The sequence below is a fragment of the Lepidochelys olivacea genome (genome assembly GCF_965140295.1).
Source record: "Lepidochelys olivacea isolate rLepOli2 genome assembly, chromosome: 6".
NCBI classification, from domain to species: domain Eukaryota; kingdom Metazoa; phylum Chordata; order Testudines; family Cheloniidae; genus Lepidochelys; species Lepidochelys olivacea.
The window spans coordinates 21,863,887-21,888,880 of record NC_140416.1 but is presented as its reverse complement, the minus strand read 5'-3'; the positions used below and the strand labels follow the sequence as shown (position 1 = coordinate 21,888,880).

The following is a 24,994-nucleotide window of genomic DNA, read 5'->3' as shown; positions in this document are numbered from 1 at the left end:
ATGCTGATTTAGATCAGCCAAGGATCTGGCCCAGAATCCTGTCTTCTTAGTATTTGGCATGGCAGGTCAGTAAAGGAGGATATGATATTTAACTGTTCTGTTTTAAATTCTCTCACTTTATCATTTACAGTGATCTGGCTCCTTAAACTGTTTACTGTGAGATTTTCAAAAGTGCCTATGGGCGTTAGAAGCACAAATCCCATTGACCCGTGTTCCTGATTCCCTTTGGTTACAGTAAGAACTACTAGTGTAAACCCACTGAGGTCAACAGAGCTGCACCAAGAAAACATGTGGCCCAAGATGGCTTTCTCCACAGCAGAGAAGGCAGAGTGAACTGTTTTAACATTCTGGATTTTATTGTTCTGTACCTCTGATGCTTTTCCAGCACAGGGATTTTTTTAAATTATTACTATTAAGAATTATTCATATGACGGAGGCACCTAGCAGCCCCAGCCCAGATGGGGGCCCCATTGTGCTAGGCACTGCATGTACACAGAGTAAGAATGTGTTCAGTATTTGCCAAGATGCGGTTTGACACCTGGCCAATTCTGTCTTCTCTCAGGAGAAGCCCTGGCTGGCAAAGGCTGGCACAGGTGCCCCGTGGCATCAGGGTAAAACTCACCTAAAGTCTTAATCTAAAACAAAGAACCCCTTAAAAATCCCCAGAATGAATGGCCCCTTGAAATGCAAATGCCGGAGGTCTGTCTAACTAGGTACATAGCCCCCTGACCATTGTGTCAAAGTGGGTGTCCCACAGCATGCTTGGGAGGTAGGGCGTCCCTGTTATTCCCATTGAGAGACTACGTGACATGCCTAAAGTCCACTGGAAGCCTGTAGCAGAGCAGAGATTTGAACTCCAGTGCCTTGACTGCAAGTCTGTCCTTCCGCCCCGCAATTTGAGGACCAGACTCCTTGACACCACATCTTTCCCTAGCCTGCCATGACTCAGCATCTTTGGCTTGTATAAAAATCTAGGAATGCCCTCCCCCCCCGTAAAATATGATTCTGGATGATCATCCCACCTGGGTCCTTCCAGTAAGAAGCAGCCCATCCATCCATGGCAGTCCATTGAACTGTGGTGTTGTTATTGTGCAGGTTTGTGTCAAAGGAAGTGTCGTTATTGCATTATTTTCAGTCGCATGTATTTCTCTCTCCTAGGCATGGTGGAAATAACCCACTCCATGTGTCCGTACATCTCCAGTATTCCCCTCCTCACCCAAGGCCAGGCTCTTTCCAGATCCCCACCCACCCTGCCTTGGGTATAATTGTCTCTGCGTCAACTCCCAACCCCAAAATTTAGCACAGAGACATGTTCCACACAGTCCACTCCACTGGCTCAAAACAGGATAGTTACGCTGGGGATGGATTGTAGGTTCGGGTGCTCTCAAAGCTCTTGTCATTAGCCTAAGGTGCCGTATGCATGAGTGACCAGCTCCCAACATGGCCTGGGGAACTTGGTTCTTACTCACTTATAGTTTGGCTACAATCGATACAGATTGTATGCTAATCAATACAGATTCTTCATAGCAAAATCCCCCCAACTCTCCCAGCCCGGGCTCTTCTTGCCTTTCCTTGGCACTCCAGACCATCCATCCAAGCATGCCCATTGTCTCAGGTTCCTTATGCTCCCGAGTGGAGAGAGAGAGATAGAAGCCTCCCTTTATTTGCCAGGCAAAGGCAGCTTGAAGTGGGATTTCAGCCCCAGGGCATTGTCCACTTCTTCTACCAGCTGCAGGCTGTGCCACTGGGCGATGGGTCGGCGGGGATTGGCCAGCATGTCTGACCAGTGGCGCAGCTGGTTGCCCGTGGCTCTGCAGCCCAGGAACACCTTGCCGATCTGTTGGTTCTTGGTCACCTTGTCGTGATCCCAGACCGAAATCACCAAGTCGATGTTCTGGAGGGAAGGCACAAATGGAACAGGTGAGAGAGAGAGAGAGAGAGAGAAAGAAGGAAGGAGCGGGTGCATGTAAAGGGATAATAAAGATAATGGGGGCAGATAGAAAAGGAAGCAGAAGAAGATGGTGGGCAAAAGGATTAAGCGGAAAAGAAAATTGAGGGTGAATGGCTAGAGAGAGAAGCGTGATTTCCGCATAGGGATGCCTATGTAAAATGTTTGAATCCCTTCTCTCTGTGAGGGGTATGTTCTCTGTCTCCTAAAAAGTACCACTGGCCCCTGAGCAGGTTGGCTGGGGCTGCCTACGGAGAGGCATGTAGGCCTCTGCAGGAGTGTGTATAGAATCAGTCAGGGAAGGGTTAAGTGGCTACTGTAGAGTAGATGCAGTTGGGTTTGTTAACCCCACATGCTTGGTGGCCATGTAGAAAAGGAGGAAGAGGCCAGCCATGACTGCGGATGGGCTGATTGGACAGACTGACTGACTGACATGCATCCCCACCCCTTCTTGAAAATAAAGCATGAACTTTTATTTGGGATTTGGCTTATCCCCTGGAAAGGGAAGGGCTTGGAGGTTCAGCTGGTTGGGCTCGGAGGGTCATGCTCACACCAGGGAGAGGGAGAACCCGCTCTGGGATGCTCCCCATTCCTTTTCATTACCTCCTGACCACTCCCCTGCTCCCAGTCATGCTACAGAAAAGTGTGAGAAATACAGTATCCGGGTCTGGAATGAAAAATGCAATCAGCAAGGTCCCCTACACTTCCCCAGGGTAAATCCGGGGTGAGAGATTTCCTCGGAGGATGATGACATCAGCCAAGAGGGGGCAGCACCTGAAAGCCACTCGCCCCCCACTCACTCAAACCCTTCAGCCCACACCGCCTTGAGTTCCAGACTCCTTGTCTGTCTGTATTGCAGGAGACCCCACTTCATTTCCCTTAGCCTTGCAGAGCAGCTGAGCAAAGCTAAGCCCCCACCACAATGGCAGCGCCTGGCACCAACAGGACTATTATAATTTTTTTGTTAGCACCTTCAGTTATAGCAGCCACTTCACAGCCAGTGACTTTGGGTTCATTGCTAGTGGTGCCTGTCTGTTACTGAATGCTCTCCCTGGCTGGGGAAACCTACCTGGATCTGGTTGAAAGGCACCTCAAAATTAAACGCCTCATTGAAGTAGGGGCTTAAAGTGCTCTTCTTCACACCTGTCTTCTTCTTCTTCCATTTCTTCTTGTTCAAGATAAGCTGCACTTTGACAAAGGGGTCTGAGAAACAAAGAGAACGTAGGCAGGAGTGGAGGGCAAGACCAACCAGTATCATTAATGCTATCCCTTGGAGCAAAGATTTCCACAGCTGGCCCATGAAACAGCTTCATGGAACATTGACATTCAGAATTCTGCTCGCTTTCCTGATAACTGGCCTCTGCATGGCTTTGCCAATGCCCCTCGGTCATGACCTGCAGCAACCCCTGCTTTCCAGTTCCGGGCTTCCCCCACAATTCAGCCAATCAACCTCAGTCCTGATCTATGATATCTTTTGAAATTCCACACAGCTCTGCTAATGCACCTGAATCCCAACTTCCAGGCTTCCTGCTACTCCTCATAGTGGTTGTGTTGGGGCAAAATGAGGAAGAGGGGTAGATGCAAAGGAGAGGCACGGGATATGAGGCATCTAGCCTCATATGCTAGGGGGTTCCTTTAAACACAGAGTAGAATTGCTCCCAGCCCCATACACACAGAGGAGGTCAACCCTGAGCCCTTTCCACCCACAGACACAAAGTCCCCCCCCACACTCTTTGGGGTTGCCCCCAGAGCCCTTCTGCTGAGGGCAAATGCAGAAGTTGCCTATTGTACAAGCTTTTGCCAAACTGTGTTACAAATATATGTTTGCAGTGTTGCTGTAGTCATGTTGGTCCTAGGATATTAGTGCAGGGGTAGGCAACCTATGGCACACGTGCCAAAGGTGGCAGGCGAGCTGATTTTCAGTGGCGCTCTCACTGCCCGGGTCTTGGCCACTGGTCCCCGGGGCTCCGCGGCTGGCCTGGGGTACCGGCCACCAGACCCCTGCCAGGTGGGGTTCCATCTGCCAGCCCTGGGTCCTGGCCACCAGTCCCGGGGGCTCTGCTGCCAGCCTGGGGTACCGGATGCCGGCCCTGCTGCCAGCCCCGGGTCCCAGCCACTGGTCCGGGGCTCTGCAGCCTCCCCCAGCTGTGGCCTACTGGCCCCAGCCTGAGGCAGTGAGGGGTGCAGACTGGGGCAAGAGAGGGCGCAGCTCAGCACCCCCACCTTAAAAATTGTTCCAGCGCCACTGTACTGGGATATTTTTAAGTCCCGATGTGCTGCTTACATCACTCTCACGCCACGTGGAACAGCGCATTGCGTTTGATGTTGAGATTGGAATGTACATGTAAGAACTGGAATCAGCATTTTCTGACAGATTTCAAGATTTCCAGCAATTTGACCCAATGCTTTCTTTTCTAATTAAACCTGAAAAGTTCAATGAAAGCCACTTGGATTTGTCTGTATTTCAGTGGATGGGTGTTGAAGATTTCAAAATGCAGCTCATTTAGTTAAAAAGCTCAGAATTGTGGGCATCAAAGTTTGGAGCTCTGCAGACTGCACTTGAAGCTACCGAGAGAGATCACGGAGCCTCTATTCTGACCTGCTGGATGTCCCTGCCAGTGAAATTTAACTGTTTGAAGAAAACTGCGTTTGCAATGCTTTCAGCATTTGGATCCACATACCTGTGTGAACAGGTATTTTCACACATGAAATCTGTCCTCTGTCCCTCTCACAACCAGTTAACAGCTGATCATTCAGAAGCCTGTGTGCAGCTTAAAGTATCCAAATACGTGCCAGACATTGGAAAACTCAGCAAGGGCAAGGATCACACTAAACTGATAAGATCTGCATTTTAATTTAATTTTAAATGAAGCTTCTTAAACATTTTATAAACCTTATTTACTTTACATACAACAATAGTTTAGTTATATATTATAGACTTATAGAGAGAGACCTTCTAAAATCGTTAAAATGTATTTACTGGCACTCAAAACCTTAAATTAGAGTGAATAAATGAAGACTCGGCACACCACTTCTGAAAGGCTGCTGACCCCTGTATTAGAGAGACAAGCTGGGTGACCTTTTTCATCAGCAGAAGTGGGTCCAATAAAAGATATTACCTCACCCCTTATCTCTCGTGCAAATATATGGTGTGAGTGTTGGAAACTGGAACTAGACAATCAAACTCATTCATCCTCATCAGCTGCGGCTGAATTTGAATCCACAACTCTTACCATTGGTGCCTTCTGTATTTCTGTCTGTCTTATTTCCACTCCCATTATAGCAATAGGAGTCAAGCCTGAACTGTGCTGGAGCAGAGAGAGACCTGTGTTTAAGGCAAACCTGTCTACTTGGCGCTTATCTGTCAATGCAGCATCATGGTGTGTCCTTCCTTGTGTGTCCCACACTCCCGAATCCCACACTGTACAACCATTGTGGCCGCTTCTGCCTTACCTGATAATCCACTTGAGTCCATCCTCTTGAGCTTCTTGGCTTCCAAGATCACCACGGTGAGCTTACTGGTGCTGGGGATGTATCGGAGTGAAAAACAGATCTCCCCAAGGCGCTCTTGCTGTTAGAAACACAAAGTCAAAAGAGAAGTGATCAGTGAATGCTTGATGGCAGGATCAGAGCAATATAGCCAACCTGGCCAATGCCAGGGGCCGGTGGGGCTTTATGGACTATGGTTAGCCTTGGGGCCAGTAGGACTCCCAGGGGTAGGGATAGGGTTACCAAGGGTATGGATCTCCAGGGTAGGGTAAGGCCTGTGACCAGTAGGGAACTTCAAGGTAGGCTTAGAGTTTGGCTACACTTGCGAGTTACAGCACAATAAAGGAGCCCTGGGTGCACTAGCTCACTACCCATCCACGCTGGCCAGGCACGTAGAGCGCTCTGACTCTGCGGCTACAGCGCTGCTGGTACTCCACCTCGGCGAGTGGAATAACGTTTGCTGCGTCCCCGCTGGAGCGCCGCAGCACCAGGGTGGACGAGATGTTGCATTACTGCGCTCTGACCAACCTCCGGAAAGTCCCATAATCCCCTTAAGTCAAGTGGCCACTCTTGTCATCGTTGTGAAATCGGCTGCAGGAATGCGGAAATGCCCTTTCAAAGCTCCATTTCGGAGAAGCCAGCTGCTTATCAGCTCCCGAGAAAAAGCAAACATTTACTGTTTGCTTTGAGTGAGTGAGAGAGAGAGGCGGGGGGAGGGGGGTCTGAATTTACAAGACAGCATGCTGACACACTCTCGACACCCCAAAAATCCACTCTCTTCCCCCCACACATACACACAACACCTCCCTGTCACGCTCCATGCCACCACCACCACCCCCATTTGAAAAGCACGTTGCAGTCACTTGCATGCTGGGATAGCTGCCCATAATGCACCGCTCCCAATGCCGCTGCAAGTGCCGCAAATGTGGCCACGCCAGTGCGCTGTCAGCTGTCCGTGTGGACAGACTGCAGCGCTTTCCCTACTGCGCTCTATGAAGGCGGGTTTAACTCACAGCGCTCTACATCTGCAAGTGTAGCCATGCCCTCAGAGGTACAAAAGGTAAGCTTCGCTGGACTAGGACTATGCATGGGGCTGGTAGCGCTTCCCAGAGTAGAGTTAGGGTTACTAAGGGTAGGCCTTCACTGGCTAGGGTTAGACCTGGGTCCAGTAGCACTGCCCAAGCTAGTGTTAGAATTACCAAGGGTAGAGCCCTCTTGGGTCAGGTTAGGCCTGAGGCTGGTCAGGCTCCCCAGGCTACAGTTAGGGTTACTAAGGGTGGGGCTTTCCAGGCGAGTGTTATGCCTGGGACAGGTAGGGCTCCCTGAGCTAGGGTTAGAGTTATTAATTGTAGGGCTTCCCAGGCTAGGGTAAGGGTTTCTAAAAGTAGGCCTCTCCGGGCTAAGGTCAGGGTTACTGAGAGTAGGGCTCCCTGGGGTAGAGGTAAGGTTATTAAACGTGGGCTTTTCTGGGCTAGGGTTTGGCCTGGGATGATAGGGCTTCCCTGGCTCGGGTTAGGCCTGAGGCCAGTAGTGGTCCCCAGTCCAGGCTTCGGGTGGCTAAGGCAAGTGCTCTCCATCACTGCCTCTGCTGCACCTGTCCTGTGGATACACAAAGGAACTGGCCTGTGAATGCAGCATCTTTCACCTGCATTTAGTCAATTCTCCCAGAAGGGTGCCACCGGACATGACCACAACAGTAAGGATACAGGTTACACCTCATTCTCCAGGGGTTTAGAAGTGGGAGAAAACGTCCAAATTTGAAATTTCAAACAACATGTTTTGGTTGAAATTGCAATGAAAAGAAAGGGTGAAAATGTGAAAACGTTTGTGAAAACGATGTCCCGTTCTCTGAGCTGCTCTAGTGTGGAATTATAGCCTCATGCTTTGCAAGCCACAGTTCATCAAAGGCCATGTTCCTCTGGGGGCAAAGTTTGTTGAAAATGTTGTCTCTTTTTTGTTGAAATGTTGATGAAATTGCCCATTTTTCAACACTTTGACCAGCTGGTTGAAAAGTGGGACATTTTCATGGAAATGTCATTGAAAATACTGTCCCAGTTTTTGGTTGAAATTTTGACAAATTTGCAAATTTTTGATCAGGTCTGCTACACACTCCATTGTGGATTTTTATCAGGTGAATAAATAATTTACAATTAATCTTGTATTCACTGAATTTTACCTTTTTTTTCCTATTTGCAAATAATCTTCAGACACACCAAGAAAATGTTCAGTTTTATAACTAGGCAAAATTAATAGCAAACTTCTACTTGTTAATTAGGAGTATTACAACCAGGGCTACAAACTATAGTTCATGCTGTAACTGATGGGACTCATTTACATAACTTATGTAACTATTTTATGTAACTCTAATTACATAAGTGGTATAATTTACAGTGAATAACGAGCACGGCATGAATTTTGAACTATAGATTTGACTGTCATCTTCAACATTTGCATTTCACACTGTTTTGGTTAGTAGCTTTTCATCCAACCAGAGAATAGAAACAATTCCATGTGACTAGATAGCATTGCCAATTCTTGTGATTTATATCATGAGTCTCATAATATTTGGTGCTTTTCTTAAAACCCCAGCTCCTGGACTTCTGTCATTATAAGAAAATTTCCATTTTCAAACAACTTTTAAAAAGTACAGTTCTAGCCTTCTGGCCCTCATGATTATAGAGGAAAGCTTGAAAATGTGAGCCTTAATGGCTCAAAAAGCAAGAAAAATAAAAAGAACCCAATGTTTATTATTTTGAAAAATCTCATGATTTTGAAGTCAGGCCACGAATGATTTGGGGCGGGGGGGTGCTGACTCATGACTTTTGACTGCTTGGCTTGGCCATCCTGCTTCTGTAACCAGCCATCTCAGCAGAAGTTTCAGTTCCCTTGTTATATATCAAACAGAGCAACTCAACGTTTGGCAAATATTCCAGCTACAAATGTGCTTTTCCTACTCCTTTCGGGGAGGAGCGAGTTATTTCACCCAGGCTCATGGAGCAGTTTACTACCCACAATCCTGGCCATCCATGCTGGCTAGTGAGTGGGAGAAGGATCCTCCCATTCTTCACCCCTCTCCATCCTTTCCTTGTTTACTGGCTCATTGCAGGGAATCTGGAGGGAGTAGCCTCTGCTCTCCTCACTGTGTCTGGAGGGGAAATCTGAGCAACCAGGCAGGCTTTGCTCCCCTGTGCAGTTGAGTAAGGACTGCAACAGTCCTAGCCCATGGGACTTCAGCAGAAGTACTTGCTGATGGGGGAGGTGCTGCTCAAGGGGAGAGAAGGTGGTGGAATCAAAACTTCCATGGGGAGATCTGTGAGATATTTTGCCACTGGTTCGGTTTCACTTTGCCCACTTGCTGCTCCCCTCACTCCAGGATTTGACTTGTATACCCACCTCCCTCTTACTGGCAGCGGTGAGCTCTTGCCACTGTTCAATCACGTGCTGCAGATCAAAGTCGCCGAGAGGCAGCCGAACCTCGCCGATGATGTCGTGTTTGGCAAAGCGGTTGAAGTCGTAGATCTGCATCACCAGGGTGGACTCAGACATCTCCGCCTGGGGAATCTGTTCGGGAGGAGACCAGAAAGGAATGGCAGTGAGGGGGTTAACAATATCACTGTCGTGCTCTTCTGTTGGAGCTCAGTCTCATGAGTGTGGGGCAACAGAGCTGTAACAGAGCTTCCCTCACTCCATTGCCACTCCCTTTCCCCCTGTGCTGAAGGCACATCTGGGCCTGGGGAGGCCCTCCTCCTCTCCCAGAGTGAGAGTCAGCCTCCATGGTCATTCAGCGCTAGGATTCCCAACACGCTGCTCTGCTGGCCCTAAACCCTGAGCAGGAAGGACCCCTGAGTCTTGGAAACCAAAGGAAGGAGGGAAGATTTGTTGCTGTGATCATTTGCAGGAGGGACCACAGAGAGGTGACAAGTCCCCGTTTCCCACTCAGACTCAGCAGAAGAAACTGGCAAGACGCAGACAAGTTTGTGCAGGAGACCAAAGCTTTACTCCTGCAGGTGTGTGTATGGTGCTGCACAACCGGGAAAGCAAACTGATCGTGCTCCAGCACCCACATGAGTGAGGGATTCATGGGGGGCAATGGAGGGGTGTGTACAGGGCACTATTAGTAGCAGCCTGGTTGCTGCAGCACTGGGAAGAGTGCAGGCTTCATTGAAGCCAATTAGTCAGTTTCTGCTGAGGATTAATGACCCTTGGGTAGTAATTGCTGGGCTAAGGAGGCAATTTGGCTCAGCAATGGGGAAGATGTAAGTGGGAGGAACAGGAGCTGGGGGAAGCTCAGAGTGTGAGCCTGAGCTGAGGAGAGATGGCTGTATAGAATTCTCCTCCCACTGTATAAGCTTGCAATGCATTCTGTTGTACTGTGTAAGTGAAGAATAAATACCCACGTGGTAAAAGGGTAACAATCTGGTGTGAGGGGGTGGTTAAGACAGCAAGAAACAGGCCAGGCAGTACGGCACACTGGGTAGTCACAGAGCCGCCCTCTGACGGGGGAAAAGTAAGTATGAATGTCAGAAAATCTCAGACCCTGTTTCTTTATTCTCAAGAATCCAGGGCATAAATGAGGGCATGTGGGTAAGAATGGGTGGGCCTGAGGAGACATCCATCTTCTGTGTCTCTCCTCCTTGGCCTCACTCCTGCCACAAAGCAGGAGGAATTTGTTGGAGGCGCAGCAGTGCTCTCCCTAACAGGCTCATGTCCTCATCCTGCTTATTTGTTTACCTTGCTCTCGTACGTGCCACCCTCTGTATCTGGGCTCTGCAGGATCAGCAATCGCTATGTGAGGTCTGCTTTCAGCTCACAAACAGCGAGTCAAGAGCAACTTACAGCAGCGATCTGGATGAAAGGGAGTAGCTGAGAGCATTTCTCACCTGGAAGGTGAAGGTCTCATTGAAGACAGGGTTCAGAGTCTTCCGGTAAACCTTGCTTTCATACTTCTTCCTCATATCAGACGTTAAGTAGACAATAACGTATGGGTCAGAGGTCCCCCCGCTGTCCATGGCCTTTAAATCTGCTGCCTGCTTCACTCCAACTTTCATCTGAAAAATATCAACAGCAAAAGGTTATTCCGTGTAAGGAGAGACATCTGGCTCGGCTTTGCAACCTTCCAGGTGGATGTACTCAAAGTCTGTTGCAACTGGACACAGAAAAGCACGGTAGGTGCTTTTTGTTGTAGGAAGCAACGTTGGGGGTGCTGTTATGGGTCAGTAGCCAGGAAGACAGGAGGGACCCTAGTGGCCAACTGGAGGGCTAGGACCTATTTAGTATCTGCAGCTGTGCCCACAGGTTTAGGGGAGGAACTGGAGCTGCGTGCACAGCAGAGGATCAGCATGTTGGCTGGGTGTTGTGGGGGTGGACAATGTGATGGGCAAGGGGAAGAGGTGCAGAGCTGGCTCTGAAAGGAGAGGGTTTGGGATGCTGTGAAGGAGGAGAATCTGACGATACAAGAAAAAGGCATTTCCTGCATCTTCCATCAGTACTAGGTGGCTCACCCTGGCGTAGCAAGTCCTACCTCCTGGCTACGAAAGTTATACTCCAGGGAATACTGCAGCCTTCCTCGCTTCTCATTCTCGAGTCCAGACTCCAAATCTTCCATATCTGGCTGGACCTACAGAAAGAAAGCAGCAGAATGTCTTCTGAAATAACATTGCTCGTGAAGATTCAAGACTGGGATCTCTGGCATTTCTCCATGGCTGGAGACTAGGGGCAACAATGCAGTTCTCTAACCATGTCACCATATTCCAGAGATGATGCTGCCAGCCCAAGCTGCTTGCTCCTTCCTGAGCAGATAAGAGTGAACCCCAAGTTCATTACATTGTACTGCAGTGTGCTGCAATCCTGGAGGTCACTGTTTTAAAGTCATGTTTAGATTGTGACAAATGATGAAAGGATCCCTATTACATTCTGGGAGTATGAGTCTGCAGACCGGCCACACTGAAGTGAACCAAGCAAACAAAAATCAGGACAGCCTCAGCATTATGCAAGGCTCCATTAATAAGCCCAAAAAGGGACACTGGTACATCTTATTCTGCCACACTAAACATAGATCTCTCTCATGCTGGCTGCTCCCAGACTCAAAGACAGTCTGTACTTCCGTTTTTCTTCCTCTGTTTCCATAGCTGATTAATTTGGAGCGCATGAAAATGAGTAACTCATAGCACTGGTGCAGAGGAAGTTCTCCATGCACATCTGTGCTAAACCATCCTTATTCTGGCCCGCAGCAGACATTGCTAACTTAGCTTGAGGTCGTTTCTGAACAGAAGCTGCCCCAGTGGTGTGTCCATGGCAAAACCCGTAAGTTCTTGGCTCTCCAGCCTTGTCACTCAGTTCACTAGAATGTGCTGCTGCTTTCTGAGAGCCTCTGCATGCTGTAGAGTAAGGTGGAGGAGGGGCAATGGGAGGAGCATACCAGGCTGGCAGTGGTGGAGCCATTGATGTTTTGCAAGTTGAGTTTCTCCTTCTTCTTGTGCTTCTTCTTGCAACAGCAGCACTTGATGATGCAGATGAGGAAGAGGATGAGGAGAAGGCCTGCCGCAATTGCAATGACGATGAGAGCCCATTTGGGTACTGTTGCACCGTTTTGGAGACAAAGAGAGAAAGAAATGGGGTTAGATCACTTTTTATGGAATGCCTGTCTAGATAATCCCTTTTTCTAGGGAGAGAATGTTATCAGGACTCCTGAGTTATCATCTGAGACCTGGGCACATCACTTAAGGCCCAAATGGTGGACTTTAGGCACCTACATCCACATTTAGGCACCTAAATAAAAGTGGCCTGATTTTCAGAGATGTTGAGCTTTTGCAACCCGCCTCCACCCCCAAACTAACTCAGAGCTGTGTGTGATCAGCTCTTCTGAAACTGAGGCCACTGTGACTGATCTGCTGGAATATGGATTAATTAATTGTCTAATGTTTGGCACACCCATCTGAAAAGTCTGGCCTTACCTTCCCTGTGCCTAAGCTCCCTAGCTGTCGGGGGTGGGGGGGAATAATACTCCACTACCCCCTAGGGATGGAGTGAGGGTTAATTCATTCATGTTTGTACAGTGCTTTGAGACCAATGGAAGAAGTGAGAAGTATCAAAAAGGCCAAACGGTCGATGTAAATTCATTTCAAACATGGGTAGCTGGGTAGAGAAACTGGCTGAGATTTTCAGAGCAATCTAGGTGATTTAAGTGTAGGCAAGTCCTGAAATGCTACAGTAAATGCTCACTACAGCAACCGGAGGGGTTCTCCTGTTGGCATAGTTAATCTACCTCCCCAAAAGGCTGTAGCTAGCTCAACGGAAAAATTCTTCCATCGACCTACTGCTGTCTACACTGGGGGTTAGGTCAGCTTAACGTAGCTGGGGCAACTTCCCTGTTTAGTGTCAAGCTGACCTTAGACACTTACCTCCTATTGAAATTAATGGGAGCTATCTATCTAAATCTCCTTGGCTGCTCTGAAAATCTCATCCACTGGTTGACTGGGTTAGCAGTTTGTGCCATGGGGAGAAGGAAAGACCCAAATGCAGAAGCAACTCCACTCGTTCAAGCCAATAGCACCTCCGATATTGCATTCACTATCCCTCGCAGCCTGTTTTATCCCAATGTAGCATGTCCTACTAGCACTGCAGTGCTGATTGTTCTCATCTTCACAAGGAGACGGCAGTAAGCAAACAGGTCACATCCTGCACAAACACTGCCATGTCCTTTAAATCCCACTGCCTACACCCCAGCAGGTCCCTTTATGTGCTTCCTGATCATCACGTGCTTGGGAGAGACCAAGAAATAGTGAAGGGGTTATGAATATCAGATCCAGCAGTGACACATGTTATGTTCCCAGCCATCGTTAAATGATGTGTCATTTTGGTGGCGGAGGTGCCTCTGTTTGAGGAATCAGTGCAGGTCAGTGTGACAGAACCAGCATCGTATCTGTGGGAATTCATATTTGTTTAGAGGTTGAGATGTGAGCGCCCAGCTGAGTTATATCTTTTCTCTGTTCTGGAGATCGGCTTTGCTAAGCTCTTGTACTTATGATCGAGTTTCGCCTGCAGTTCTGTAGCAATGGAACTGGCCTGGGAGTTCACTCCCTTGATGCAGGAATTTGCTGCAAAATACAAACTTGCACTTTGGGGAAAAAAATGTTCATGGCTGAAAAAACTCACGGTACAGAACATAACTGGATGTAACAGCTGCACTATTGCCTCCAGGAGTCCAGAGACAGCCTGGAACAACCATTCTCCGACAGCCGTGAACCACTAGGCTGTTAAATCTGAAACCTAAAGATACCAGTTTCCATGGCCACGTTGTTCACTCTTTCCTGGCTGATCTTTCTAGCAGAAACGTCCAGTGAAACGCCTCCTCCTGCCCTCCCAAAATAAACCCTGAATGTACGAGTCGTTGCTAGATTTAATCGGGTTAACAGCTACCTACATTTTCAAAATGTATCAGAAACTGCCACTGGAGTGCAGCACAATCCAGGACTCAGGCCACAGAATTTTCAGGCCCTCCCCTGGCCAAGCCCCCCCTCCCTCCCCCCGGCACCATGCTTATACTGTACAGCTGAGCACAACCCGAAACTGTGGTGCCACTAGGTGGCGCTGTCATCATTTCCTAAATTCCCCCTTTCTTCATTACTCTTTCTAAGATGCCCAGTGGCTACGGGAGCCACCATTCAAACTTGAAAAGGAGTACTTGTGGCACCTTAGAGACTAACAAAGTTAGGACAAAGTCATCACATCAAGCCATCCTATCTTTGAGTTTTCACTTCAGGTCACCATGAAGTGGAGCTGGAGGGGTGAAAAAGGCAAAGGAGCTCATTGGGAGAAGGGACCGCTAGGCTCTCAGGCCAGGAGCAGTGTCCTCAGTCTGCAGGGTACACCTCCCTCCCTCCCTGGTTGGGATTCGGGGGAGCTGGCAGGGGTTCGGGGGAGCTGAGGGCTTTAAAGCTTATGGTGGCAGTCATTTGTGAGATCAAGGATAAGACCAAGAGGAAGCACGGTTGACTCATGATGGATTCAGCAAATAAATTGATCCCTGGTGAACCAAACACTTGTGCCCACTCTGCCACCTTTAATTTACTCACGAGGTATTTTGTTAATAATGTCATCGACGAAGCCAGGCTTGGCAGTAGTCAGAGCAGCGGCACTGGGGGCAGTAGTGATGTTTGAACTCATTTTGTTTGCCATGAGTAAGTGTGGGCGACCTGAAGAAACAAACACAATAATTGGGAAATTAATTTCCTTTGCACTGTTTGTCTCTCCAATCTCAGACTCCAGTAAGAGTAAATACATATAACATATGAAACAAACATAGTAAAATATGAGTAGCTTGGACCAGATCACCTCTGTAATAATGTGTTAATTTGCATTATACTATTTAACCGCTAGGTGTCTCTGTGTGCTGGACAGAATTCCAGACAGGTTGTAGTCCCTGACAAACAACAGAGACAAAGCTGGGACTCAAGCTATGCGGAAGTCTGTTTGATTGTGTCTGTCAACTGTGCTTTTTTTTAATAAATGCCTCCTATTTAAGAAAGACTGTGATTCTATGTAATGTGACCATCTCCTCCTGCAGAGAAACTACTGGGAAAAGGACAGAGAGGATGAAAGCTCCACTTGCCCTCAGGGCATTTTCCTGCAACCATCGCCTCAGGTGGGAGAGATTTGAGGAGCTGTAGGTGCAGAAGTTCATGCTCCCTCCCAACCCTATACAATTCAAGGATCCAGGGGGAAAGGAACTTCCTTCTCCACAGAAACAGGAGCCATTTGGCACTGACCTTTCCCTGTGGCAGCATGGCTGGAGCAGGAGTTGTTTGCATTGACTGGATCCCCTTGTTCAGTAGCAGCCTCAGAGGGGACCCACGGTAGGTAATACATGATGCCACAGAGAGCAGTTTCTCTCCTGCTCCGTTCTCTTCCTTCCCCAGCCCTGCTCCTGAATTCCAATCATGGTGCAAATGAGTATCCACATGAAGCAATGGAGGGGGAGATAGTGGAAAGTCTGTGATCCATGCATGGAGTGCCCAACTCTCATGGGCCCCTTGCATTTCTATTTCATCCATAGGTCCCTAAGGATTCCAACGTGTGTGGGCGGTATTACAAACCACACAGACAGATCTCTGTTTTCACTCACTGAAATACAGCCCCCTCTGGGGTGGAACGTAAAAGAGGATTAGTAGCAGGCTGTACCTCCACACTGCAGTTCAGCACAGGAAATGGAGAACACTGTGTCCAACTGAAACTACAGCACGTTAGTAAACTTGGAGCAAACTAGACACTAAGAACTGCATCATAGTACACCGTCTTCGTTATGATGCTGTGCAGGATCTGGGAGCCTCCAGGCCTGAGACATGACTGGATCTTTCACCTCTGCTATGTTAATCACAGCCTCCAGCACTGAGACAGCAGCTCATTACCTTTATAGAAGTGCACCATGGCATCTAGTGTTGGACGGAGACACAGTCATATGGCCAGTGGGACATTATAACATGGACAGGTGGAAAGAAAGAATGAGTGTCCAGGAACCACACATCATCCTTTTCTCCAGAATTAACAGGAAGAGATTTATTATTAAATGAATAAACATGGAGAAGAGAGGCTCGGGATGTGTGTATGTGAGGCTGTTAACAATGGACCAGGCCCCATTACTCAGCTGAGCAGTAGCTCACACAACTAGTCCCATTTACTTCAATTATTTATATTACTATAGCACCTAGAGGTGCCACCAAGATCATGTGCTAGTCGTTTCACATACACATAGTGAGAGCCAGTTCCAGGCCCAAAGACCTTACAGTCTAAATAGACAAGACAGACAAAGGATGGGAGGAGAAACAGAAGCACAGAGAAGAAAAGTGACAGAGGAGCCTGGAATAGAACACACCTCTCCTGGGCCAGTGCTATAGCTATTGGACCATACTGTCTCCCCTGGGGGTAGCCATGAATAATAGCTCAGCATTGTGCACAAAGGGGTCACAATCTGGCCTAATGTTGGCTGAATGGGAAGCAACAGGAAAAATTGCTGTGAGAGTGAGTCAGCAATCAGAGAAGTCCTTAGTAGGGACTTCAGCAGGAGGCAGTGTGTGCTAGTGGATGGAGCACTGGACTGGGAGTCAGGAGACTGGTCTAGTCCTGGCTCTGCTCCTGCCCTGCTGGGTGACCTTGGGCAAGTTACTTCACCTCTATGCCTCAGTTTCACCATCTGTAAAAGGGGGTAATGATTCTGACCTTTGTAAAGTGCTTTGAGATCTGCTGCTGAAAAGCTTTAGGTATTATTAGTATTATTACTAGGAATGTCTACACAGTTACAATATACAAGGCCCTTTCCCCAAGCAAGGGTGCGCAACACCCATTCATGAACGTGCTGGGTGCTGGCCGGTCAATAATCAAAGCCAGGTGTGTGGCTCTACTCCCTGGAATAATATTAATAAATGCAATGCCAGACTGATGTGATGGACACGCAAAGTATGTGCCTATTTACCTTGGCTCCCAGCAGCCACTTGCTGAATGTGAGCATGTCTCCATTTAATGAGAAAATGCAAGTGTATATTGCCCGCCACTCAGCAAAGAGACAAGTAATGGGCAAAGAATATTCCTAAAGAGAAACTTCCCTTGACTGAGTTTTGTAGCGAATGTTTCATAACACTAATGAAGGTACATGGAGCTTTTTGTTTTCCAAGTGATTCACAAACCACAGCTAATAATTCAATTAATTAATTACAAGACTATTCATAGATTCATAGCTATTTAGGTCAGAAGGGACCATTATGATCATCTAGTCTTACCTCCCGCACAACACAGGCCACAGAATTTCACCCACCACTCCTGCAAAAAACCTTGCAGTGCAGTGTAGTAGCACCTAGAAACCCCAACAGAGATCAGAGTTCAGCTAACACTGGGCACTTTTGAAAATCCCATGTAAATTTCCAAACATCAGGCAGGCAGAACAAAGAATGGACTCTATTCAGTGCTGAAGAAAGGCATTTTAGAATCCTGAGCATACATTTGTCTGAAGTAAAATTACTCCAAAGCAGCCATTAGAAAGTACTTTAATTAATTTTGTTTTAACTTCAGTGAAAAACCTCTCTTGAATTTAAATCTTCCCCTGCAGTGACAGCAACCCTAACCAGCTGCTAGTGCTGTGAATCAGAAAGTGAAAACTGTAAACAAAAGTGAAAGTAACCTGTGCACCTATGTCCCTCCGAGTTCCATGAAATGCAAAAAGAGAATCCATAAAAATGGTGCAAAGCAAATTAGATTTTTAATGGTCTTGCACTTTTAATAATCCAATTTGGTGTATTCAGTACCCCAGGTAACGAACACTGGGTTTCTAATCGTGTGCATTTCCCCCCTCAAATCTCTGTGTAAACTGTTAGATTAGAAATTTATTCCCATTCACACTTAATTTAAGAAAGCCAGTGCAGGAATTTCTACTGCCTTTGCTGCATAGTGATGCCCAAATTTCTGGATTGTGGCTCAGACCACGCATCCATAGAAGGGAACAAAACCACCACTTACACCCCTATGCCTAAGGCAGCAAGATACTGGGTCCAGGTATTGCAGAGATATGTTTATGAAAGATTGTGATTTGGAGATGCTCCCTCATAAGGGACAGTGTTGTGAGTGTGGGAATTTGGAGATGCACCCTGGGACAGTGGGCCACAGCTCACTACAGAAGCTCTCCAGTTTGTTTTATTAAAGTTGTATTCCTTTCTCATTCACTGGCTTGTTATTTAATGAACCCCAAGATTGTTACAGGCATGTAGGAGTAAGCAAGGTTATTTGCCTGCGGACTCCCTCCGTGGAGCAAGTGGGCAAGGAATGGGTGAGGAACAAGCATAGCCTTGGCTCCAGCTCCCTACTCACTAAGCCAGATTGGGTTAAGTAGGACAGTAAACTTTACTGATGGCAAAGTAAATTCCTATTCCAGGAGAGCAAGAAGGATGCATTCAGACTCAAAGTGGAGTCTCTGAGGCAAAATGTCTCCTGGGGCTGCTCCCTGGTTGATGCAGCTTTGGCCTCACTCCTTGCTCAGGGCTGTGAGCTTGAGTCACAATCTAACCCTAGGAGTACACAAGTTGTGGGACAATAAGCTGGTTCCTCCTATAAACATGGAACAAATAGATCTTTGGCACGTGCCACGCCCTCAAGATAGCTCTGGCAAACAAACTGTGATAACGCTCAGCTGGCATCTGGAACAGAGCATCAGGAAAAATGTCCAACTGCACTGAATGATGTGGATTTCATCAAATTCACAGTATCCAGTCCACACACATACAAGTGCACAAACAGGCTTACACAGATGCCAGCATGCACAGGGACAGGCATCTGATCAGAGACTCAGAGATACTTACACTAGATGTAAACATGTACCCACACACCTATGCACATATTGTATATACTGAATGGACACATACAGAAATGCATACACTTACAAATACATTCAAACATGTCATGGATAGATACAAATGCACACACACATACTCTATACACATGCACACACACAGGGCCTGATTCTCATTTATACTGTGGTCCCTTTATATTGCTCTGGCAGCAAAAAGGGGCCTTAACGTAGGAATACATTACACCACTGCCAGTGTGGTTTAAAAGGGCCTGAGTGTATGAGAGAATCAGGCTTATGGTCTGCATCTATGCACTGCTACGTTCACCAGGCAAACGGTCTAACTGTTTATTGGCAGGGGCCTTAGAAATGGGAAGGAAGGAAGGAAGGAAAGCCCTTGCTCAAATGGCTGGGGCTCAGTGATAGAGAACAATGAAGTAAGAGAAGAGGAAGAGCACAGATACTTCTGTATCATTTTTCACCAGCTCTCAAAGCACAATATAAAATTAGCTCTACAACACTCCTTTGAGGGCGCTAAAGGATCTCATCCTCCACCTCTGGGGTGGAAACACAGCAGCTGCTAAACAGCACACAACAATACTACACAACAGTTTAGGATAGGAGGTGAAGGACAATGTATCCAACTGAAACCACATGGGGATTTGGTGAGGACAGCATGGACTAACACCCCTGCTCATTCTAAAAATGCCACAGAAGTTCTAATGCTTTGACTGCAGGACAGTGCTGAGGCTCGGAGACAGGGCTGTGTGGGAAGCTTGCTGGCTCTTCTGTTCTTATCTTCCTTCACCTTTCCTTCACTAGCACCCAACTCCTCCGGGCCCTGGACAGCTTTCTTCTCAGGAGCACGCTTCATCTGCCACAAATGCAACATTTATGCCTGGCTACACACCCCGGAGTGACGTTCAGCCTGAGAATGGGTGTGTGCCTGTCACAGATTAATGTGTGGGTGTGTGTGTATACACAAAGGTGGGGATCAGGTGTCCACAGCAACTCTTTCCCACTGCCTGTTAATTGCCTGGCAACACTCCTGCTTTACTGGGCATCATTAAAGGTCAGAGATTAGTGTCCCAAGGCCACCTTCCCAAGGAGCTTCTCCAGGCACCTTATTTCTTAACATTGCAGAAAATTGATTTCTGGTGCTATTCTCCTCTCAATACCTTCTGTAGGCCAAGGGCTCCATTAATGCTATAGACCAGCTCCTCAGCTAGTGTCAATTAGCATCACACCACTGACATGAGTGGGGAGATGCTGACTTTTATGTACAGGGACAGCTCCCTAATTGGTGTCAGCCTATCAGCATTCCCTTTGATGGTGCTTTGCTAATTAACACAGCTGAGGGCCTGTCCCTATATATAGAAAGCTAGTGATAGGCTGTCTTCTTCTTCTTCTCTTCTTTTTTTTTTTTTTTTGTGATAGCTAGAATACCAGGTTGATTGTATGAGGCTTAATATGAGTCAAAACCAGCAAGTCACATGTGCTCAGTGTGTGTGTAAGTGTAATGGGGCAAGGATTAGCCCTAATGCATTAGCAGAGCTGTTCAACTTTCTCAATTTCCCCTCAAGCAGGAAGAACTGAGAAGCAAGACAGTTTAGCCACCTTTTACTTCTCTGCTCCCTCTTTACGCTTCAAATCCCAGGGCCTCATTCTTCTTCCACTGTGTCTGAGCAACTGCCACTGACTTCAATTACTGCTATTAGGTGAAAGAAATATATTACACTGCAATACCCTTTCTGTAGGAGAAAGTTAGTACAGAGTTGAGGGGGTTCTGCTGTTCTGGTAAGGAGAGTAGGGATAAATCTCTGAGCTTTATAAGGCAGCAGCAGGCCCTTCCATCCTGGTTTGTTTTATTGGTGGATCTCTGGGGATGGGGGAAGCTGCTACCCAGTTGGAAGTGTTCCCTTGAGCTACGGTTGCTCCAGTTTCGGTTGGTCGGGTGGAAGGCAGCGGTCACGGTGGAAGGAAGCGAAAAGCTGTGCAATATGGGTCACTGATGGTGGTGCCAGAGTTTTTTATACCTAGGCCATCTTGGTAGATTGTAGGTTCACGTTAGGAGGGTCTTTCACATTGATATAGCGGGGGTGGACCCAGAAGAAGAGCAGGTGCAATTAGCGCTGAGATTTTGATGCGGGGGGACTGCTCTCCCCCCACAAAGTTGCTTTCCGAAGAGATCTGGAGATTGGAGGGTGCAATATTGGTACTGGTGCAAGTACACACTAAACCAGATCCTCAGCTGGTGTAAATCAGAGTAGCTTTTCAATGGACCTCTGGGGAGCTATGCTGATTTACATCAGCTGAGGGGCTGGCCCAGGGTAAATATCTGATAACCTATCCAGTCAGGTGAACAAGTAGGAGCGAGCAAACATCAGCCCATCAAGGAAGATTCTTTTCCCCAAAAACTACACAAGCAAATAAATACTTAGATAGTTTTTGATTGGCTAGTACAGGGGTGGCCAACCTGTGGCTCTTCAGAAGTTAATACGCGGCTCCTTGTATAGACACCAACTCCGGGGCTGGAGCTCCTGGCGCCAACTTTCTAATGTGCCGGGGGGTGCTCACTGCTCAACTCCTGGCTTTGCCGCAGGCCCTGCCCCCACTCCACCCCTTCCCGCCCCCTCCCCTGAGCCTGCCGTGCCCTGGCTCCTCTCCCCTCTACCCCCCAGAGCCTCCTGCATGCCACAAAACAGCTGATCGGGAGGTGCAGGGAGGGAGGAGGAGGTGCTGATCGGGGGGGGTTCCGGTGGTCAGGAGGCTCTGGGAGCAGGGTGCGGGGAGCTCATGGGAGGGCTGCTGACATATTACTGTGGCTCTTTAGCAATGTACATTGGTAAATTCTGGCTCCTTCTCAGGCTCAGGTTGGCCACCCCGGGCTAGTACCTAGAGATGAGTGAATATTGCAAAATATTTTCTGCCGATATTTTCTCAACTGTTTGCACTCATTTCAGCTCACACTGCAGGCTTTTCTGTGTTTATTTTCCATGAATAGTCTAACAAATGAGTTTCCTGGATGGTCTTGCATTTAAAGCACTGGTTGGCAACCCAGTATATCTTGATCCAGTTCTCCTCTCTGCCACAGACCTCCTGTGTGACCATGAGCAAGTCATTTAATCTCTCCCTGTCTCGGGTCCCAATCTGTAACAGAGAAAATCATTCTCTTTCTCCCACATGTTGTCTGACTTGTCTATTAGATTGGACACAGGTTCTGTCTCCTATGTACTTGTACAGCACCTACCTCAATGGGGTCTCTATCTCAGAGCTACTGTTGTACAAATAATTAACAATTATGATCCTTGCAAAGATTCTGGTGAAACAGGGAATGTTAAGCAAAAACTGAAGAATATTTACTGAAATCAAACTAAGAATTCACAGTCGTGCATTTGCACAATACAATCCGAGCATAGGCTTAGTATGTTTTCTATATTAGGGGGGCAGGGGCTTACTGCTATTAATAATAGGTATAGGTCTAACTTCCGGATTGACCGATTTAGTGGTATTTAAATTACAGTGTACTTAATGAGTGAGTCGGGGCAGAAGTGCCACTCTCTCCCCAAGCCCCACTGTGTGGGGCTGGCCACCCCAAGCAGCCCTGCTGTGTGGGGCTGGTCTGAGTCGCCTGGTGTCACCACTCACCCCCCAAATGTTCTTCCATGCCCCTCATAGAGAGGACACGCCCCACAGTTTGAAAACTTCTGGTATACAGTTTGGGGACAACACCCCTTCATGTCCCCCGAATTGCCACCCCTAAATCTGAGCAGGTAACAGGAAAGTACTATATGTCCAGTCAGAGAGGTATGAATTTGAATATTTAACACTTGCAATAAAACTGCTCAGGACCAGACTTCAGAACAAGAATTCTTTGGAGACATTATTCAGTGAATACCTTTAGTAACAAAATAAACTGGAGAAAATCACAATTTGTTTGTGGAGCCATTCACAAACAGAAAAAAAGAGGAGAATTATGTGGAATAAATGCTTCATTAGGCATTAATGGCTAAGTTGTACTAGTAACTAAAGAGTATCTATTGGATTTTCTCTGATTTGAACAGGTTGCTTCCTGCCATGATATAATGAAGTAGATCCCATTGCAAGACTAGCAAATAGAAGCCCACTATGGGTTTTCATTCTCCATAGACAGGCCCCCAACCTTCTGCACCTTCCAGCTGATTTGTGAGGCTCTGGCAGTTCAAAGCAGCCCTGAAGCTGGCTTAACTGGTTACTTGAAGACTTCTCTTGTCTACAGAGGATCTTCAGGGGGCAAGTTGCCATAACAATTCATACACTGCCCCCACTTCTGGTCATGTGGAAAAAGGGGCATAGTCAGGGTGTCCCTATCCCACAGTGATTCCCCAGGTGCTGGAATGGCCCCTTAGTACCATGGGCAGATGGTGTAAATCAAAGCAACCTTCAGACTGCTCTAGTTTGCTCTTATGGACGCCTTCCCACTCACTCCCTCTCTCCCGGAGTTGTGCTGTGTGTATCATGGGCCCGCCCAAGGATCTGGCCCGGAATCTTTGCATTCAATGGCCAGATTGTCAGCTGGTGAAAAATGGGGTAGTTCCAATTTGTAGCTATGCTGATTTATGCCCGTGCAGGATCTGGCCCCATGATATATAAAATATGCAGTGACACATAAAATGTTATGTCGTAGAACATATTTCTTAAATGTTTCCTCAAATGGCCAACTTTATACTGTTTTGTAATATATTCTACAACTGCTCTTCATCCTGCCAATGTAAATATACGGAGTTCCACAAAGCTTATGCAGTATTTTGGATGAAACCATCAAAGTCCTATCGGTTCTCCATTAAACTTCCCTCAATAGTTTGCACAGAAGTCAAGCTTGGAACTGATTTCCTTTCCCTAAATCTCCTTTCCCCTCAACCCCATCAGGCAGTATGCTGCATGCTAGATAGTTATTGGCCTGCCAGTCTGAGAGATGGCTGCATTTCAACAGAGCTGTATGTATATTGCCTGTAAAGATCATTGGGTCCCATCAAGGTGGAAGGTGCTACATCATCATTGTACAATAGTACTATTTGCTTTGCAGTGCATTTGATCAGAGACAGAATAAATATACAGGAAATACCTTTATTCTGACCACCAAAGTTGGACAATGAACAATTCTGCTTATCTTGTGGGTGACTGCAGTAAACAATAGAGCTGGAACTAGCCAAAATCCACACTTGCCCACCAGCCATTGAACGCTTAACATTCTGCAAACAAGCCCCTCCAGCCGTCCCCTAATGGGCAGGAAATGAATGCTGTGCACAAGAATGAATATACCCAGACCACGGGGCACTAAGCTGATCGTATGGGATAAAGCTTGGCTTCGTTCTGGGATTTCCAAGGAAAGAGACACTTGTTATCACTGAGGAAGATACATCTGAGCTTGAGGCCAGACTGGGATCTAGGTTACAGCTCCTATAGAAGTCAATGGGGTTGCACACAGAGTGGAATTTGGCCAGTCATTTTGTATCAGATAAGCAGGTAAGGGATATATAAGAGGAAGGAAACCACTTACCTCTTTGTTTCTAGCCTCCCTTTTTCCCACCTTAGCAGCAGCTGAGCCCTTCTCCTGGGTACACTGATTCCGCTCCCTACCTCAGAACCTGAAAAGGGCCCATTGTTGTGGGGGCCATTAGCCCTCAGCTCAGCACACAGGGCTGGTGGCTCACAGCAGGGATCACTGTGTCTCTGTACAGTGCAGCCCAAACAGGAAATTCTTCTTTGCGAGCTGCGAAACCAGACCGATTGGAAAGGCTCTAGGAAGCCCCACCTCAGGCATTAAACTATTCACCTGCACACACAAAAAGCCACAAAGGGAACTTCCAGTGGGACCAGGAAGCAAAATCAAGAGACTCTTTCTGCCTGGGGACAAGCTAACAGGCTTAAGAAACTCGAGGCAACAGGTATTGTTGCTCTGCTGCTTGTTTGTATCAGGGGGACAGGAACCTCTGAAGTGGGAAGCTTCATTAAATTTGGTGTTAATGATCTTCCTTATTTTGACCCACCTCAGCATACCTGACACCCACACCTTCTGTTAAAGCCACTTGCTGCAGCAGTGGTGGGGCTGCAGGTTGTCCACCACTGTGTTATAGACTTCTCCTCACTGGGGAAGTTTGGGGAAGGAGTCATTAGCAGCTACCCCACAGCCAGCGTTGCTACAACCCCTGTCTACAGTGACTGTTGCTGGACGAGGCTGGGACTGAAGT

At 47.4% G+C, this 24,994-nt stretch overlaps 1 protein-coding gene across 1 annotated transcript; it reads right to left on the bottom strand.

The window, feature by feature from the left end:
* Nucleotides 1-397: 397 nt before the first annotated feature.
* SYT8 (synaptotagmin 8) lies at nt 398-24,463 on the bottom strand. The gene is made up of 9 exons (XM_084632443.1): nt 24,304-24,463; nt 14,512-14,631; nt 11,856-12,013; nt 10,959-11,054; nt 10,318-10,485; nt 8,831-8,998; nt 5,402-5,519; nt 3,018-3,151; nt 398-1,894 (listed from the first exon to the last, which is right to left on the bottom strand). The coding sequence occupies exons 2-9, from the start codon at nt 14,612-14,614 to the stop codon at nt 1,661-1,663; spliced, it is 1,179 nt and encodes a 392-aa protein (XP_084488569.1). The 5' UTR covers nt 14,615-14,631; nt 24,304-24,463; the 3' UTR covers nt 398-1,660.
* Nucleotides 24,464-24,994: the final 531 nt, after the last annotated feature.